Below are 17,792 nucleotides of genomic sequence, written 5' to 3'. Positions count from 1 at the left end.
AGACCAAGCAATTTTCATGCTGCCAACTGCCTTGCTTGCTTCAGAAGCCATTTTCGAGGGCAAGAGCAATGATCCACCTCTGGTCTTTCTGCTTTACTCAAACGCAGTGGATTCCTGCTACAAGTCCAGCTCAACAGAGGAAAGAAGTTGTAGTGAAAGTAACAGCAGTTACCTGAGAGGGGGTCTATTTTCACTACAGAAACTTCAGTACAAATGTATGACATTTATCTCCTAACTTTTCCATGATTTTCTTCCAATGTCTGTTAATGTGTAAACCATAGACATCAGCCAGCATCAGTCATTTATACTGCAAAAGGAAGATAAACAATTAAATCCAAATAGTTATATAGTTCAGTCTTACATCTTTCTTTAGACTTCAAAGTGTTCATTTAGACTAAACTTTTCATTGCTTGTACTTTTCAGTATTGTCAGGAACAAATACTAGTTCTTGTATTATGTGTAACTGCATAGAACAGAAACATTTTAAACTCATTTCAGGTTAAAGCAGAGGTTATGGCAATTTTTTCTTAGTGGCAAAATCTTAGAAAAAGCAGGAGAAAACATGCATTATGGATGTCACAGCGCTAGGGTTAAATTGTCAGCAGAGATAGTAACTGCAAGGGACAAACAACAAAAAAGTGACTGATGAGTGTTGATAATTACAAGCTAACAAACGGAGAACTAGGCTAACCATGAATCTGCTCTTCTCCTCACTGTAAAACAAAGCTGGAACATTCCTCTAGAAGTTCCACTCTGCACCAGGAATGGACACCTACGTAGATTTACAAAAACAACATTTTTATAGCAGGATATTAGTTTCTTCAGTGTCTAGTCACACTGAATATTCTTATTTAACAGTGGACCATGTGAATGCTATGTAAAATACTGCATAGTCCTTATGAAGGCCACGTGAGCTTCTTTATGATATATAAACACAATTAAGCTCTTCATGATATATACTGAATGCAATTAAGCAATCACTTTAGTTCACATACCTGTTTTAAAGCACTATATAATGTAACTACACACTCAGAGCACCATATAATCCATTTGAGGAACTAGCACATGCAATGCTGCCTGCTTATAGATGAAATCTTGTATTTGCTTATAATCTTTCTGGCTTTATATATTTATTTTTCACCCAAAGAACAACATATGATTTTCTCCTTCATTCTTAATAGGGGACTATGGAAGGCCACTGGGAGCACAACAGACCTGTCCTCTGCTCTCCACACTGGCTCAAAAGCAGCAGAAGCTTGACTTGAAAAGGTGGAAGGCTGAGGTTTGGGCAGGGGAGGGGTGCATCAAGGAGTCCAAGGCTCAGAGGGTTCATCTACACAGGGATACAGGGCTTCTAGCATGGCCATGGCTGGCCCACGTCAGCTGACTCAGGCTGACTCAGCGCAGAGGCTCTAGCCCCCACTGGCCCTCCAGTTCCGCTACCCCAGTACTGCTTTCCCATAGAATACTGGATCACATTCAAGGTTTCCATCCTTATTTTCAAGGCACTCCTGGGTTGATATCTACAGAACTGCCTAAGGCCCCAGGACAAAAATCATGTCTGACAACTACGCTCCTCTCTACAAGAAATATCAAGCTCCTCTGCATGGGAGACGTAACTTTCTCTGAGGCCGGGCTGAGACTGTGCAATGAACTCCCCCAGAAACGACACAAACCTTATCACCTTCCACTCCAAGGGAAAGACGCATTTCTTTGACCTGCCGTCTCTAACAGATACATAACAGAATGAACGTTAAAAAGCCACCACGTATGGCTCCCTGCCCTCCAGAGAAAACCTACCAACAAAAAAGGACAGTCCACTGGACTCGTTTCTCCCCTCAGGGAGAGGATCAGAGAACACACACCACATGTCAGATGTTAGTCACGATGCTTAATGCGCTAGCGGAAGGCGCTCAGATATGACGTTGATAAGCAGGGTATAAGAACCTATATCATAACAGAAGTAATGAAATGGAAACAACATCTATGTTAGACAAATGCCTGTTTCCAACATACTGCATTTAACAGACAAAGCACACAAAGTGTTCAAGTTTGTTGTGGTTGCAGAAAAAAAACAGACATGCAGTGTTTTAGTAGATAATCAAATAATATTACATGAAATATTTTTGCATGCAGTGTAGTTGTAGCTCTCTCAGTCCTAGAATATTGGAGAGACAAGGTGGGGGAGGTAATATCTTTTATTGGACCCAGGGCCGGCTCTAAGCACCAGCGTTCCAAGCACGCTGACCCCGCCCCCCCCCTTTTTTTTTTGCTTGGGGCAGCAAAAAACCTGGAGCAGGCCCTGATTGGACCAACTACTGTTGGTGAGAGAGAGAAGCTTTCAAGCCACGCAGAGCTCGCCCACCTTCTCTCTCTCTAACGAAACATTTTTGTTCATGACATGGAAGAAAAAAGAAGAAATAACCCATAGAAGTAATTTATATTCTCAATTTGTATTTAATATTGTAAACTTCTACCCTACTCTCTCAGATGACATTTAATCAGAAGACCACTACACCACCTGCATACTTCTCGGAACAGGAAAATATTTTTCTATAAAAATATATACCTTTGAAGATCAAATTACATTTTGATTCATTCATATGGGGATCATGTTCTGTGGTAATCTGATGCTTTGGGGAATCCGGATTTACACTGTAAAAACTGAATAGCAAGAAAGGAGAGAACATTTGCTGAATAAAATATGTTCACATAAACAATTTGAGTTTAAAGTATTTTTTTTAAAGATGGAGCCTTTTTATAAAACTAGAACTGTTTAAAGAAAAAACTGGAGGCTGAATATTAGGAAAAATATTTTGATTGTAAGATGTATTAACCAGTGGAATTCTCTACCAAGCGCAGTGGTAGAAGCATTACTGTTTTGGAATTTTACAGCTAGCAAGGACAAGATACTTAAAACATTGTTTCCTTCTGTAAAATGCTTCTCAAAAATCAAACAAATCATATTTGCAAAATCTTATGTCCCTTATACTTTCAAGAACATAAAAAATTCTCACAGGGATTATATTTTAACAATACAGAAAAACATATTCAGCATCAGGCATTGAATTTTTAGGTGTATGTGTGTACCCTTTATCACTGTCCTTCACCAAGGGGGGTAAGTGTTGTACAAGTAAATTTCACAAAACAAGCAATAGGAGGTCTCTTAGTCAGAATGTTATTTCCACACACAGTCACTTCTGTATAAGTATAATTTAACTTGCAGACTCAACAGCTCAATGAAAGCAAGAACAGATTAGTATTTAATTTTCTTTTTTGTCTGATGAGCATATATTTTGCTACCTATATTTTGCCAGCAATATACAAACAAGTCTGCAGTAACCACATTTAGGTTGGTTCTCTTTCAATATTGTTCACAGTAAAATTCTAGCACCCACTAGATTTCATAGCATGGAAGAAATTGCACATGACAACATGATGCATGTGAGTCAACAACACTGGACAACTTCTACTACAATAAAAGCTCATTTTTGCTGGGTGAGTATCTTCACTGATGAACTGCCAACACTGGATACTTTATTCAAATGACATTGCAAACTGGGCTTCTGAATATAAAGCTTATCTTAAACAAGCTACCTGCTGATGATCATGACAAAACGGAACAGGATTGCATGAGCATAAACTTCACTTCAGTGGGATAAAGTTCAGTAGTACACACTATTAAATAAGCCTCCTTAAAAACACTCACTAGAATGAAACATTTAATGAGAAATGAGAAGGCAAGTTGGAAATTCTAGAAGTCAGACTGGATTTCTGAAGAATTTCGTTCTACGTGTTTAGGAGGGCATTGTACCAATGATTGTTTGTAGGTTGCTGCAGTCTATTAGCTTAGTCAGGGCTTGGACATCACTGGCTTTACTTGTATGGATTCCAGGGAGTGTCATACTAGAAATCTCATTCACCATATAAACAATACTGGGCAGGTGCTTTTTAAATTCAGTTGTAAGCCATGTTTAGGTGGGATGGCAAATATGCAAATCTTTTCATAACAGTTAACAAGAGATGGTGTCACCTTGGAAGAGTAACCAAGTTAATCAGTAAAAGGCAGACGTCACACAATCCAACATGTCAAACGCAAAATTAATCTTTAATTAAAATAAAAATTAGATTAAAAATAGACTAGATATTAGGTGTAAATCAAAGGCATCTCAGTATAAGTGAACCCCAGGGGAATATTATTCAAGTGAGACTGTTATAAAGCAAAGCAACTATTTAAAAAGCCTTCACACAATATTATCTGGCAGTGATACAAAAAAAGCCTGTACTGTGAGAACACAACTTCATGAGCACTTCTACACAAATCCTGCTTTGGGTTTTTAATTTGCCATATTTATATTTTGCAGGTTTGAAGACTGAGATGCCCCTTAGGAGAAACATTCTTGAAGGTGCACACGTTGGGCCTTAGCCATAGCCACTCCACATGCAGAATTCCTGCTGAAATAAACTAGAGTGCGGCTACAGGGTTGTGTCCCAGTGTGGTGCAACTTAAGGAGCAAACAGGGAAGGGTTAAAGGAAGCAAAAATTTGAAGAAGGAGTTTTGGACCAAACCACAGCAACAAAGAATTTCTAAATCTATCAGAGATTTTTGTATTGTCATGGTACCTGGAGCAGCCCAACAAACATCCATAGCTCTGTCTTTTTTTCGTGACCTGCAGTCTTATTTATATCATCTTTTCCTTCTTGTGCATTTAAGACTTCTGCACTGATGAAACACAATGGTCATGTATTGGACCACAGCATCAGCTAGTCCAACAATTTTCAAACTATGGTCCATGGAGCATTTTGCAGGCAGTCCATGGAGAGCTAACGGTTACATGATGCCGACTCTCATTCTAGTTTCAAACTGTTAAATCACACTGAAAAGACAGCTCTGGGACTCCGAGAGAAGGCAGAATCCCAGAGCTTGGGCTCCAGTCTACACAGCAATTTTCAGTCCCGCAGCCCTAGCCCTGCGAGCCCATATCAGCTGAGCTGGGCCAGTCGCGGCTGTGTTGAGGTTCTTTTATTCCAGACCAACTAAGCATCATTCCTTCAGTGCTGCATTTTCAGAGCACCATATATGTAACGTTTCCTGACATCCAGGTATGTGCAAAAAAAGACAAACCCTGCTGAAAAGGTAGAGTAAGTCTCAGAAGGAAATACCTGTTAATGCAGTAAGGAAATGCCATGAGGATAAGTTGAAAATTAGTAAAGAATAAAAATATTTTTTCTGCTAGCTTACCCTTTTTTCTTCAAAGCTGCAACTATTCCTTGAAGAAAAACAAAAAACAGCGATAAGGCAGGAAGTTAAATTTTATTTAATATTTTGGTAAACACAGCTAGCAAACTTCACAGATAAGTAGTATGGAAAAGCCCCTCTTGTATCCCAGATCAAAAATCATGAGAAGCCCTTTCTCATCCAGAAACTGGTTCTGATGTTGGATCTCCCAATTTATCACATCTTTAATGTGTCTATACCCTGCTGAATGTTTAGATTTTTAGCTCATTCAGAATGATGTTTAGTACTCAGTCTACTTCACATTTAAGATGTTCAAGCTTTACATCATCTGTTTCCCTTCAAGCACCTCCAAGCTGTTTAAGGGATTTTCTCGACCAAATAGTCATAGGATATATTCTTACGTCCAAGGTTTAGTTTGGCTTATTTAATTTCTTCCTTGACTGATGAAATATTTAAAAAGGATAAATAAAAATTAGAAAATGAATTCATCCGCACTTGTCAGATTCTCTCAATCTTGAACTTGCAAATGAAAACTTCTAATCAGATTGGGCTAGTAAAAAAAACATTTAAAATTCGGCTACTGAGATTTCAGCACAGTTTTCCTCGATTAGCACACAGGGATTGTTGCATCTTAGAACAATTCAACAGGAATACAGATTGCAGAGTACTTTTGGGTTTGCATATTCTTAGTCCACATGCATCAGGAAAACTGCTAGAAACCTGCTTGCAACAGCCATCTCTAGCATGGCTGTGCTCTAAGCACATACGGACCCTACCTGCTGCTTGACAAAGCTGCTCTATGGCTCCAATTTAACAAGTCACTTAAACACAAACTTAAAGCACATACTTAATTCTGATTGACTTCAGTGGGATTTATACATACACTTAAGTGCTTTGATGAATGGGGGCCTATACAGTGACAAAACTGTTCAGAAAGGTGAAGCTACTACAGCCTTTGTGGGAATTCTCTGGGAAATGGTTGCACATGGGTTCACAATTTCTTAGCATGACGACTAAACACCCAGGCTCTGGTAAGTGGAGCCCTTTGCACTGCAGACTGACTAACTGAATGGTGGGAACTTCATTTATATAAGTAACAACTTTCTTATTCCCACAACGCTAGACTGTCAAATCCAACCTAGGAAGGGCTTGCTTGGATCTTCTGACAAATACGCAGTCCTAAGTATGGAACAAATATTCTCACCCAAGACAGAATTACAGAAGTGAAACGTCACTCCCTTTCTGTTCCCCAATATTGTGCACACAAATTTAAGACCGAATCACAGCAGGTTTCATAGCTCAGGAAAATATTGTGAATAAATTACAAGTCTATAGACAGAGAAAATAACTTAGAGTATTAATATAGGCGTCTCTCCAGGGAACAGCAGTGCAATCTCAATCATGGGCATAGATTTTATATGGAACCCAAGGGCAAAAAGTTAGTCAGTGGCAGAGAAATTCAAGTATCCTAAATCCAAGGACCTTGAGGAGTTAAATGGTGGTGGTGGGGGGGCAGTGGAGATGAGATAGAGGAAGTGCAATAGTAAAATAGCCTGGACTGTGGATCTCAAAACACAGTCATAGCTTAAGTGCATCAAATTATTTTTTCAGTATTAAGTTACTTACCAGTGGCGCCGATGGCGGCGGCGATAGCGATGGCGGCGATGGCGATGCCAGGAATGCCAATGCGTGTATCAAAGCCAGGCTCTAAAGAGAACAAAAATGTGAGCTAAAATATGAAACCATATTCATGTCAATAACCTACAGGAACTCATCCACAATCCATGCACCTGCAGCCACACTAGTACCCTAGATTACACCAAATATGAGTGAAAAAAATCAATAGAGTCTCATAAAACACCACATTATAAAATAAATGATCATTAGCTACTGGAAACCATGATCTGACCCCTCGAGAATCTCACAAAGAAGAAAAGCAGCTTTGCAAGGGATTGCAGATGTAAGCAGAGTCAGGATGAGCCCCACCCTGACATCTGGTGGTAAATTATGGGGAGTGCGGAAAGAAGTTTCGGTTATTTGCATTGGCACTCCCACCCCACTTAGCATACCGCAAAGCAGCATGGGATGATTATTTTCACAGCTGTGGGACCCCCAATTTCGTTGTTATTGGGGCAGGAGCAATGAAATGTTGTCACCCTGATTGGGTAAATGGGGAACTACAAAATTGTCTTGTGATGGGGGGTTTCATTGTCAGCAGGATAGCGCTTGCTAGACGGGGGACATGGGTTCCAAAACCCATTGGGGAGAGAGGCTGGGGACAGGTATCTGTACTTGGTGGTGCAGGCTCCTTGTGTGAGCCAGAAGCACCAGTTCCACCTATGCTTCTCTCCACTGTGGAATGTCAGAGTTAATTTTTGATTCCTTTAAGAATCTAGATGCAGGTTACTGAGCTGAACTCACTGGTACTGGGGCTCCCCTACTATGAGCTGGAATCACTGAAGAGCTGGACTTGCTGAGCTGAGAGCACTGTGCTAATGAGTGGAGCTGAAATCACTGAAGAGCTGGACTTGCTGAGCTGAGAGCACTGTGCTGATGAGTGGGGGAGCCTGAAGCAATACTGGCAGAGCGGAGTGGAGCAGTTTGTGCAGCCACTGGGTGAGTGGAGCTGAGCAGCTCGTGAGGACGGCTGGAGCGGATCACAGGACAGCTGGTGGACCAGAGCAGCTGGCAGAGTGGAGCAGCCCACAGAGTAAGCGGAGCTGAGCTGTTTGCGGGGACGACTAGTGGAAGCAGAACCCCACGAAGAGGCAGGGCAGTTGGCCCCGAACCACGTAAGGTGCCCCTTTCTACCCAGGCTGGGGAGGGGGACCTCTGCAAAGAGACTCTTGAACTCTGGGCTGCCTGACCCGGGACAGAGACTTTTGAATTGTGGGACTTTTGGGACTGTGGGTGATTTGGGGGGTTGCTGGACTCAAGGGCCCAGAGACAAGGACACAGCCCAAGTTGCTGGGGTGGGTCTTTGCTCACGGTTTGACCTATGAACTCCAGTTGAGGTATTTTCCAAATTTCATGCTTGTTGTTGTTTATCTTATGTAATTAAACCTTTTCTGCTACACCAAGAGTCTGTGCTTGCGAGAGGGGAAGTATTGCCTCCTCGAGGCGCCCAGGGGTGTGTGTAAGATTTTCCCAGGTCACTGGGTGGGGGCTCGAGCTGGTTTGCATTACGTTGTGGGGAAGGGACCCCTAGGTATTGAACCTGGCCCTTGTTGCTATCGTTTCAGCCTGGCAGAGGGGTTACACATACATATGTATCTTGTAATGGAGGCAGGAAAACAGTTGCAAAAATGGATGAACCAATCTCAGTTTTAAGGCTTTCTACAATATAAACCAAGGGATGTTAACTCTTCTCTTAGACATGCTTCTAGGGGCCCATTTTCCAAGCCTGCACTGGCCCGCCATGGGTTTGTCTAAATACTGAGTAAGCACAGAATCATTACACGTGGGCTGTCTAGATGGGGTATCAGAATATCCACCCTACATGTTGTCATAGGTCAGTGTTAGGGTCCGTCTACATTGCAATTATACACCTGCGGCTGGCCCATGCCTGCTTTCTTGGGCTAAGGGGCTGTTTAATGGTGATGCAAATATTTGGGCTCGGGCCTGCGAACCTCCCACCTCGCAAGATCCTACAACCCTGGCTCGAGCTTGAGCCCAAACCTCTACACCACAATTAAACAGTACCTTAGCCCAAGCCAGCTACAGATTTTGAATTGCACTGCAGACATAGGTATAAAAAGCCTTGTAATCAGTATTTCAAATGATCCAAATAGATTGTTTCAAGAGACAGACTTTTGCAGTCCTTACTAGAGTAAGGTCATTTAGTATCTTCCATAGCTGCTGGCTAGACATTACATGGGTAACTCCTTGCCACAGATTGAACAGAACCGCAATCACTGCTGTCAATGAGTTTTGCATTTAGAAATCAGACTCATGTAAATCAATGCTCAGACTAAGATTTTTAGGGAAACCGTATGAAAGATTACAATAGTGACAACGAAGGCAAAGAGTGCCCTGAAGTGGCCTTTCAATGTCTCCTGGAATTACTGAACCTATTTGTCCTTAGATCTGAACCTATTCACCCATGAGATCTTAATGTTTCCTCCTTTGTGTGTAGGTGAAGTGACAGCCGTTTTTTTAAGGATTACATTTCCAACAGCAAACTAACTGTGGAACCTGGGGGCGATAGCTCAGTGGGTTGAGCATTGGTCTGCTAAACCCAGGGTTGTGAGTTCAATCCTTGAGGGGGCCACTTAGGGATCTTGGTCCTGCTAGTGAAGGCAGGGGGCTGGACTTGATCACCTTTCACTGTCCCTTCCAGCACTATGAGATAATAATAAATGGAGATGTACCTATTAACTTCCAACTCCCCCTGCCCCAACAGCAAGAATCTGCCAGGATTCTCTCCTTGGCCCACCCTCCTTCCCTTGTGCACCCTGTCTTTGGGATCCTATCTGCTCTTGCAGCTTTGGATGCGATTGTTATATTGACAACTTACACAACACCCGTTTGGATTCCCTGCCAGTAGCTTAAACTGCACATGGCAAAAACGGAGCTTGTGTTTCCTCACAAATCTTTCCTTCTCCACGACCTCAATCACCACTGATTGCACAAAATCCTCCTCCTCTCAGCTGCTCATGTCTGTAATCTGGGCATTATTTTTGACTCAGCCCTTTCTATGGACCCTCATGTCCGGGCTATATCCAAAGCTTGTCATTTTCCCTTCTTAAGTTTTCCAGGTTGCAGCTTTTCTCAGTCCAGACTGCTAAAGATCTCATCCAAGCCCTTATATTCTTCTCTATGGACTTGGATTTTTTTCAGGTTCATCTCAATCCCTATTCTATTCATCCCTCGACTGGGACTCCCTTCTTTACCACATCAAAAATAAGCAAAAAAAAAGTATCCTCTTTCAAAGCACATCTCATCACAGCCCTGCCTCACCTACCAGACGTCTCATCTCATGATGTCTGCTACCAGCTGAACTCTACCAACATACCCAACCTTCATCGCCTCTTAATCCACTTCTCCTAGAGAACCTCCAGGCTTTCTTCCTTACCTGTCAGACAGGCTCCCTGAAAAAATTCATAGCTTCTACCTTAACCTCTAAAAAAACCCTATTTCTGCCGCAGTGCCTATAGAACCCTGCTATTTTATACAAGGCAGAAACATGGCAAGCCACACTGCACGCACAGCTAATCTACATGAAAAGATGCTGCCCTCCCTTCCTGCCATCTTCACCCATTTGTTGCATCTTGTTGTTAATCTGGATTTTGAGTTATTTAGGGCAGTGGTTTTCAAACTTTTTCTGGCAACCTAGTTGAAGAAAATTGTTGATGTCTGTGATGTAATGGAGCTGGGAATGAGGAGTGTGGGAGAGGCTCGGGGCTGGGGCAGAAGGCTGGTGTGTGGGGATGAGTGCTGCAGGGTGGGGCCAGGAATGAGAGGTTCAGGGTGAGGGAGGGGGCTCTGGCCTGGCACATGGGGTTGGAGTGCAGAAGCTTCCATGGCTCAGAAGTGGAAATCCTCCTATGTGCCTGGTACTGTATCTAAAGCTGCCCAGGTCTTCTAGTAGAGCTTCCCCTCCCTTACTTTTCATTTTAAATTCTAGTGGGATTCATGTACCTCCCTTGCTAGGCTTCAGATAGAGAGATGCACTGTCCATTTAGTCCATCCAATTCTTTGGGGGCTGCAAGGTGAGGTCACACCAGTATCCCTAATCCAGTCTGGGGATGACTTCTGAAGGGGATATCAGTGCCAAAGCCTTCTACTCCTTGGGCATACTTGTTCCCCATTGCGTTCACAGTGCCACCTCGTTCTAGCAGTGAGTTCTCCATTCACAGCAAGCTGCAGCATGAGGACTCAGTTACCTCATGCCCTCCCCCTCCCATTCCTGTTGATTGCTGCCAAGGGAATGCTGAGAAATGTAGTTCTTTCCCTTCTCCAGGGCAGGCTCTATAGGCAGGGAGCTACCCAAGGAACTACAGCTCCCATGCTGGATCCCTGCCGCCCCTGCAAATGTGCCGCCCCAACCACCTGCTTGCTTTGCTGGTGCCTAGAGCTGGCCCTGGCTGTATGTAGATTATCAGGCCCGTCCCCCATCCCCCTCCAGTAAACTACATCATTGTATGAAGCCATCAGGAATTTGGGTCAAGAGATCTACATATAATGACATTCTGGAACTGAACTTCCCCACTTTTGGGGGAGTTAATATTAAAGTAGCGAGGTGACCAATCTGCCTAATGCCTCTGAAAAAGCCTCCATCCCAGCTGTTAGCCTGGGTAACTCAGCAAGAATAAAACAAAGTTGTTGCTGTTGCTTGAATACCAAGTACATAAATGCACTGTTAGCTAAATGCAATAGTGTGCGTGAACACTGCCGTCGCCCAAAGGAGGATTGTACAATGACTTTAATTTTCCCCTCCTAAGAACTTTATGGCTGGGATATGAACTCACAGAAGGCTGAACCTTCACTGCCAAGGAGCCCTCCCAGAGAGTTCTGAAAAATAGGGTTCCCAAACAATCCTGCTTGTAAGGCTCTCTCCCCCCGCTCCCCTTTAGCACTGTGTAGTAGGGCAGGGGTCCCCAACCTTTTGAGGACCAGGGACCGGCAGAGGGAGCGCTCGTCCCGCGGCTCAGCTGGACCGCCCGCAGGCGTGCCTGCGGGAGGTCCACCGGCTCCGGTTGAGCTGCCGCAGGCATGACTGCGGACAGGTCGCTGGTCGCGCGGCTCAGCTGGACCGCCCGCAGGCACGCCTGCGGCAGGTCAACCGGAGCCGGTGGACCTCCCGCAGGCGTGCCTGCGGGCAGTCCAGCTGAGCCGCGCGACCAGCGAACCGTCCGCAGTCATGCCTGCGGCAGCTCAACCGGAGCCCCGGGAGCAGCGGACCTCCCGCAGGCATGACTGCGGAGGGAGCGCTCGTCCCGCGGCTCGGGTAGACCTCCCGCAGGCGTGCCACTGGGTCGGTTTGCGGCCCGGTTTGTAAGAGGTCTGGATCTGTAAAAGCAGCAAAGAATCCTGTGGCACCTTATAGACTAACAGACGTTTTGCAGCATGAGCTTTCGTGGGTGAATACCCACTTCGTCGGATGCAAGTAGTGGAAATTTCCAGGGGCAGGTATATATATGTAAGCAAGAAGCAAGCTAGAGATAACGAGGTTAGTTCAATCAGGGAGGATGAGGCCCTCTTCTAGCAGTAGAGGTGTGAAAACCAACGGAGGAGAAACTGGTTCTGTAGTTGGCAAGCCATTCACAGTCTTTGTTTAATCCTGAGCTGATGGTGTCAAATTTGCAGATGAACTGAAGCTCAGCAGTTTCTCTTTGAAGTCTGGTCCTGAAGTTTTTTTGCTGCAGGATGGCCACCTTAAGATCTGCTATTGTGTGGCCAGGGAGGTTGAAGTGTTCTCCTACAGGTTTTTGTATATTGCCATTCCTAATATCTGATTTGTGTCCATTTATCCTTTTCCTTAGAGACTGTCCAGTTTGGCCGATGTACATTCTTCAGTTTTCCAACAGTAACTAGTTTTCATAATGCATATTTAGGGGGACTAAGCACTAACTGAATGTCCTCAGGTTTATGGGTTTACTTAGCAATCAAAATATAGTTTTTCCTGGGAAGAGATGGTAGAATAAGAAGGGGATAAAAACAGACACTACTAACCTTTGCATTCAGGGGCAGGCCCACTCCACTCTCCATTGAGATTATCTTTCGTTCTACAATGAATGGAGGCCTCTCCAATAAGAGAGAAGCCCTGGTCACATTTGTAAGTTACCGCTGAGCCAAAGGCAAACTCTTGTTCAGTCTGACTGATATGGGATCCATGGGTAATATCAGGAGGTGGACGACAAGATATTGCTGAAGCAAAGAACATCAACATGAAAATTAAAGGTTACATTGAAGGTGAATTGAAGAGATTTTCACTAAGAAAGTTGTCTTAGATCCCCCCAAAAGCTATTTAGCCATTTGGAAGGGGACTTAACATTGCCTTTGAGGCAGATTCTGAAGGTTTTTCTGCTTTTAGGCTTGACCCAACCCAGTACGTCCATTGCTCAAGGATGCTCCATAAAAATACTAGCTCTGGAAGATGAACTTACCAGAGCGTCCCCCTCCCCAACATTAGCCTCAGGGAACCAGAACCTTTTCCCCACCATCTCTGGAGGTAGTGTTGTTCCACCAGCAAAAAACTAAGCTAGGACATTGCTAGTAGCAGCAGCTGATTCTAGAAACTGGATGATTGACAGACCAAGCCCAGAAAGCATCCAAGAGATCAAATTAAGGTAGAGGCAAATTAATTGCGACTCACTCCAAAAGAGCCTCAGATTTTAAGTGGACAGTCATATTTGGGAAGGATCAAAACTTATCATGCCTTTTACTTAGTGAACTGCAGGATTTCACAGATACAACAGCGAAGAAGAGCCATGAAGCCTATTGGACAGTGACTATTAAACAGTGCCAGGTGAACAATCTAAAAGAGACTCTTTAAAGAAAAAAAAATGATTCTGTAGGAGTCATCCAAACACCATAGTGAACCACAGTATGATTTCATTCCTCCCCCCAACTCAACTGTCATTTGGATGAAATGCCAAAGTAAGAACAGACTGACTCCGCTGAAGCACCAGCTATGCTGCATCATCTCCAGACGTGAACTGTTCTTAAGACCATTGCATTAGTTTACCTTGGCAATGTGGAAGCCTCTTATCCCAATTAACTCCATTTCCCGCAACCACACATTGGGCAGAAGTCGTTCCAATTAATCTGTACCTAAAGAAAGAAAAAAGCTTCAAGTTTGTTACTCATGTGAGCAAAGAACTAGTTAACAGTCCAGAAAGATGGAATATTGTTTCTTTCTGCCAGTAGGTGCAGACAAACCATTGGAAAAGGGACACATCTAACACCATAAGACCAAGAAACACTAAGGCCAGGTCTACACTACACATCTATATCGGTACAACTACGTTGCTCAGGGGTGTGAACAATCCATGCCCGAGTGACAGTTATACTGGCCTAACCCCTCCAACGTAGACAGCGCTATGTCAACAGGAGAACTCCTGCCCGCATAGCTACTGCCTCTTGGTGAGATGGATTAACTATGCTGACAGGAGAGGCTCTCCCATCAGTAGAGGAGCAGCTTTATATACAAGAGTACAGCTGTGCTGCTGTACGTGAAGACCAAGCCCTGTGTAGTTAAAGGCAAGAAAGAGCTACAAACCAGAGGCTATAGCTCCCAAAAGTGTTAACAGGACAGAGTCCTCACTTCTGGGCTATGCTTATCAGATGATTGGGAATACTCGTTAATTCTCAGCAAAGGGGAACAAATTACCCCTCTTCTAAATTAGAGATTTTTGCACTCCTATCTCCAGTAGGTGACAGAAGGCCCTACCACCTCTGCTACAGAACTCTTCAAATACCCAGAAAACTAGTTAATTTACAGATCACATGACCCAACCCCTGCAGAATGATCTCCTGAGGCCTCTAGGCTGAGATCTTCAAAAGCACCTGAGCGAGTTAGGTGCCCATCTCCCACTGCATGACAACCATAGCTAGGTGGCTATCTATCTTCCTTCAACTCCTTCGAAAAAATCGCAGGTGTAATTCTTAACAAGGGCCCAGCCCATAGCCACAGATTTATAGCACACCACTCACTTATGTTCTTGAAGTTAAGCAGGCTTTCTACTCTCATTTTGCCAGACTTCACCAGCACTTTTACACCAATCTAGGTTCTGTTAATTAGCCAAAAGAAGCAACTAGCCACTCACCCTTCATCACAGGAGAAGGTTGCTGTTGCACCAAACCGGAGATCTGTTAAATCAACCCTGCCATTTTCTAGTTCCAGTGGTTTACATGATCTTCCTAGAAGAGAACAAGACTAATATTAGCGTTACCTCATATTATCTTAATGGGAAAAAGGGGATATGCTAACTTGCACTCCCTAACAAGGCAAATACCATGGCAGATCAAAGCCAATTGTCTGGGAGTTCAAGATCGGTCCTGTACGACAGCGGTCAGCACCAAAGGCTACAGAGGAAATCTTACAACCCACATTATGGATAATTGTGTAACATGCCCAGGGGAAGTGAGAAGAAGCGGAAGTGGGATGATGCTTCCTAATCCCACACAGACAGTGGTTGCCTTATATCCTGAATCAAGAGAATTAAGATCCCCTTGCAGATTTAGTATAAGTTCAAATATTCCTATCGTACATGTGAAGGCCCAGATCCTGAAAACTCATATACATAAACATATTTGTGTGGGTAGATCCATTGACCGCAACAGGCAGCAATTACAATTAAAAAGCAACATAATACACGGGAAAAAGGATAGATGGCATAAATTATGAAAGGTAAAAAATCGATATGGGGAGCTAAAGACATCAGTGAAAGAGACACAACTGGCATGGTTACAGACAGTAAGGAGAAGGTTTTGAAGTTCTTTAGGAACAAAAGAAATCCTACTGTAAGAGAATGTACCCTTGTCCACACCCTAGAGACTGCTGTAATAATATTTGTACCAAGTATGCCCTGTGAGGTATCTGACCATATATAGTTTACTCATCAATACTGTCCTGATAAAATGTATGACAACACCGTTATAAGATTTCCCTGTATAATGTTAACTCATGTTGTAAACCACAACACAAGTAGGCAAACAGCTCTGTCTCAAAGGAATGCTTGCTCTGCTTCATTTGCATTTAAGCAGTAAAGCAGTCATCAAGCAGGAAGAAAGAAAAAACTCAAAAAGCAAGGAACAGCAGCAGGGAAGATCTTTCCCTATAGACGTTTTGTCAGCTGGGAATGTTTTCCAAGGGGCAGGGCTGCCACTGTAAAAAAGGAGGGACAAACACTCCCAGGCACCTCCTCCCTCTCACTTGTCCACTGCACAAGAAGAGACAAAGGAAGTAGTCACTAAGCTGAAGCAGGGGTCCTCACCTAAGAAGTTGGGTCAGTAAGACTGCTGAGAGTATGTGGTAAGAAAAAGCTTGATTTTGAATTTAACATAGTTTGTTAACCTGGGCACCAGTTGTGTTTTATCTTGACTTCTCTTGTAACAATTTCGGACTTATGCCTCATTACTTGCCTTCACTTAAAATCTCCTTGTAGTTAGTAAACTGGTTTGATCTAATCCAGTGTGTTTAAATTGAAGTGTCTGTGAAACTCTATTTGGGTAACAAGGTGTGTGCATATTAGTTCTATTGAAGAAATGGAGACTTGATATGAATTTGTATTGTCCGTGAGAGGGCTGGGCAATACAAGACATACATTTCTGGAGGGGAAAAAAACAAAACAAATACTAGGAGTTTGTTGGGGTCACCCTGATGTATAACCCAGGCTGGTGAGAGCCAAGGTGTGGCTGGCTGAGACCTAGCTGGGAGTGACTTTCCCATTGGAGGCTGCTTGTGAACAGTCCAGACTGTAGCCTCCAGTAGCAAAGCATTGTAATGGGCACCCCAGGTGAGAGGGCAGGGGTGACCGATTCTCCTTAGTCTGGATGATACATTCAGTATACTGCGCCTTGTAATGGTACAAACCTGTTACTAAATGGAGATGATAAAATAATGATGCAGGAAAGGCAGATGTTTTCAGTAAATATTTCCCTTTTGTAATTGGAGAGAAGCACGACAACAGTCTCATCACAAGAGTACGAAGAAGTACTTTCATGTCTATTAGTAATTAAGGAGGAAGTTAAACTACATCTGCTAGGGATAAACACTGTTAAATCAAAATCTTGGGATAACTTGCACCCAAGTGTCCTAAAAAGTTGGCCAAGGAGATCTCTAGCCCACTGACTAACTTTTAATTAATCTTAGAGTACCAGGAAATTCTTCCATTCTTCTTGAGTGCTGATCTTGTGCCAGTATTCAAAAAGGGCAAGCAGCAGGACTTAGGAAATTCTACACTAGTTAACATGATCTCACTCACAGGCATAATAATTTAAAGGTATTGTGGGATTCATTAATTCCAAGGGCAACTCTTTTCTGATCCCTTGTGCAGTGTAGGCCAAATTTTTCGCAATTCATAAGGAATTTAACAGAAATATAATTAATACCAAACCAATAAGGTTAAGCACATTTGTCTTTGCTGGACCAGGTTCTAAGTGTTTCATCCTTTTTTGAATCGTACCATGTTCTTTGCCTCCATTTTGTGGCAGTATGTTCTACAGGCTTGTTATGCATTTTGTAAATATTTGTTATTAGTTTTCTTGATACATGAATCCTGATTTTAGACAGCTAAAAACTTCATGTTCCTCAGTCAAACTCAGTGGAAGAGCTTTTATTTGCCCCTTCAAGCGTTTTTTGTGATGCTTTCTCCTGCAGTAGACTTATTCCCTAAAAGAATGAACTGTATCAAAAATCCACTATATCTATATGAAGTTCAATATAGATACACTGTGTCCATGTAAAGATAAAGTTAGCACTTTTTATGACTGTACTAGGAAAAAATCTCTCAATGCAGACAAGGCACGTAAAAATTGTAATCTATTTACTGAGGCCTGATAGATTCAGCAAAACAAGTCCCACTGAAGTCACTTAAGAAGGGACTT

At 43.1% G+C, this 17,792-nt stretch overlaps 1 protein-coding gene across 1 annotated transcript in view; it reads right to left on the bottom strand.

Moving 5' to 3' along the window:
* CR2 (complement C3d receptor 2) overlaps nucleotides 1-17,792 on the bottom strand; it is a 153,101-nt gene that overhangs the window by 70,133 nt on the left and 65,176 nt on the right. The window contains exons 14-15 of the mRNA XM_045015883.1: nucleotides 15,011-15,104; nucleotides 13,930-14,015 (exon numbers count right to left, since the gene is read on the bottom strand). Coding sequence (XP_044871818.1) covers nucleotides 13,930-14,015; nucleotides 15,011-15,104 — 180 coding nt within the window. The remainder of the gene's footprint in view (nucleotides 1-13,929; nucleotides 14,016-15,010; nucleotides 15,105-17,792) is intronic.

The sequence above is a fragment of the Mauremys mutica genome, chromosome 4 (assembly GCF_020497125.1).
Source record: "Mauremys mutica isolate MM-2020 ecotype Southern chromosome 4, ASM2049712v1, whole genome shotgun sequence".
NCBI classification, from domain to species: Eukaryota; Metazoa; Chordata; order Testudines; family Geoemydidae; genus Mauremys; species Mauremys mutica.
The sequence above is the reverse complement of the archived record's forward strand: the minus strand, read 5'-3'. Positions and strand labels throughout refer to the sequence as shown.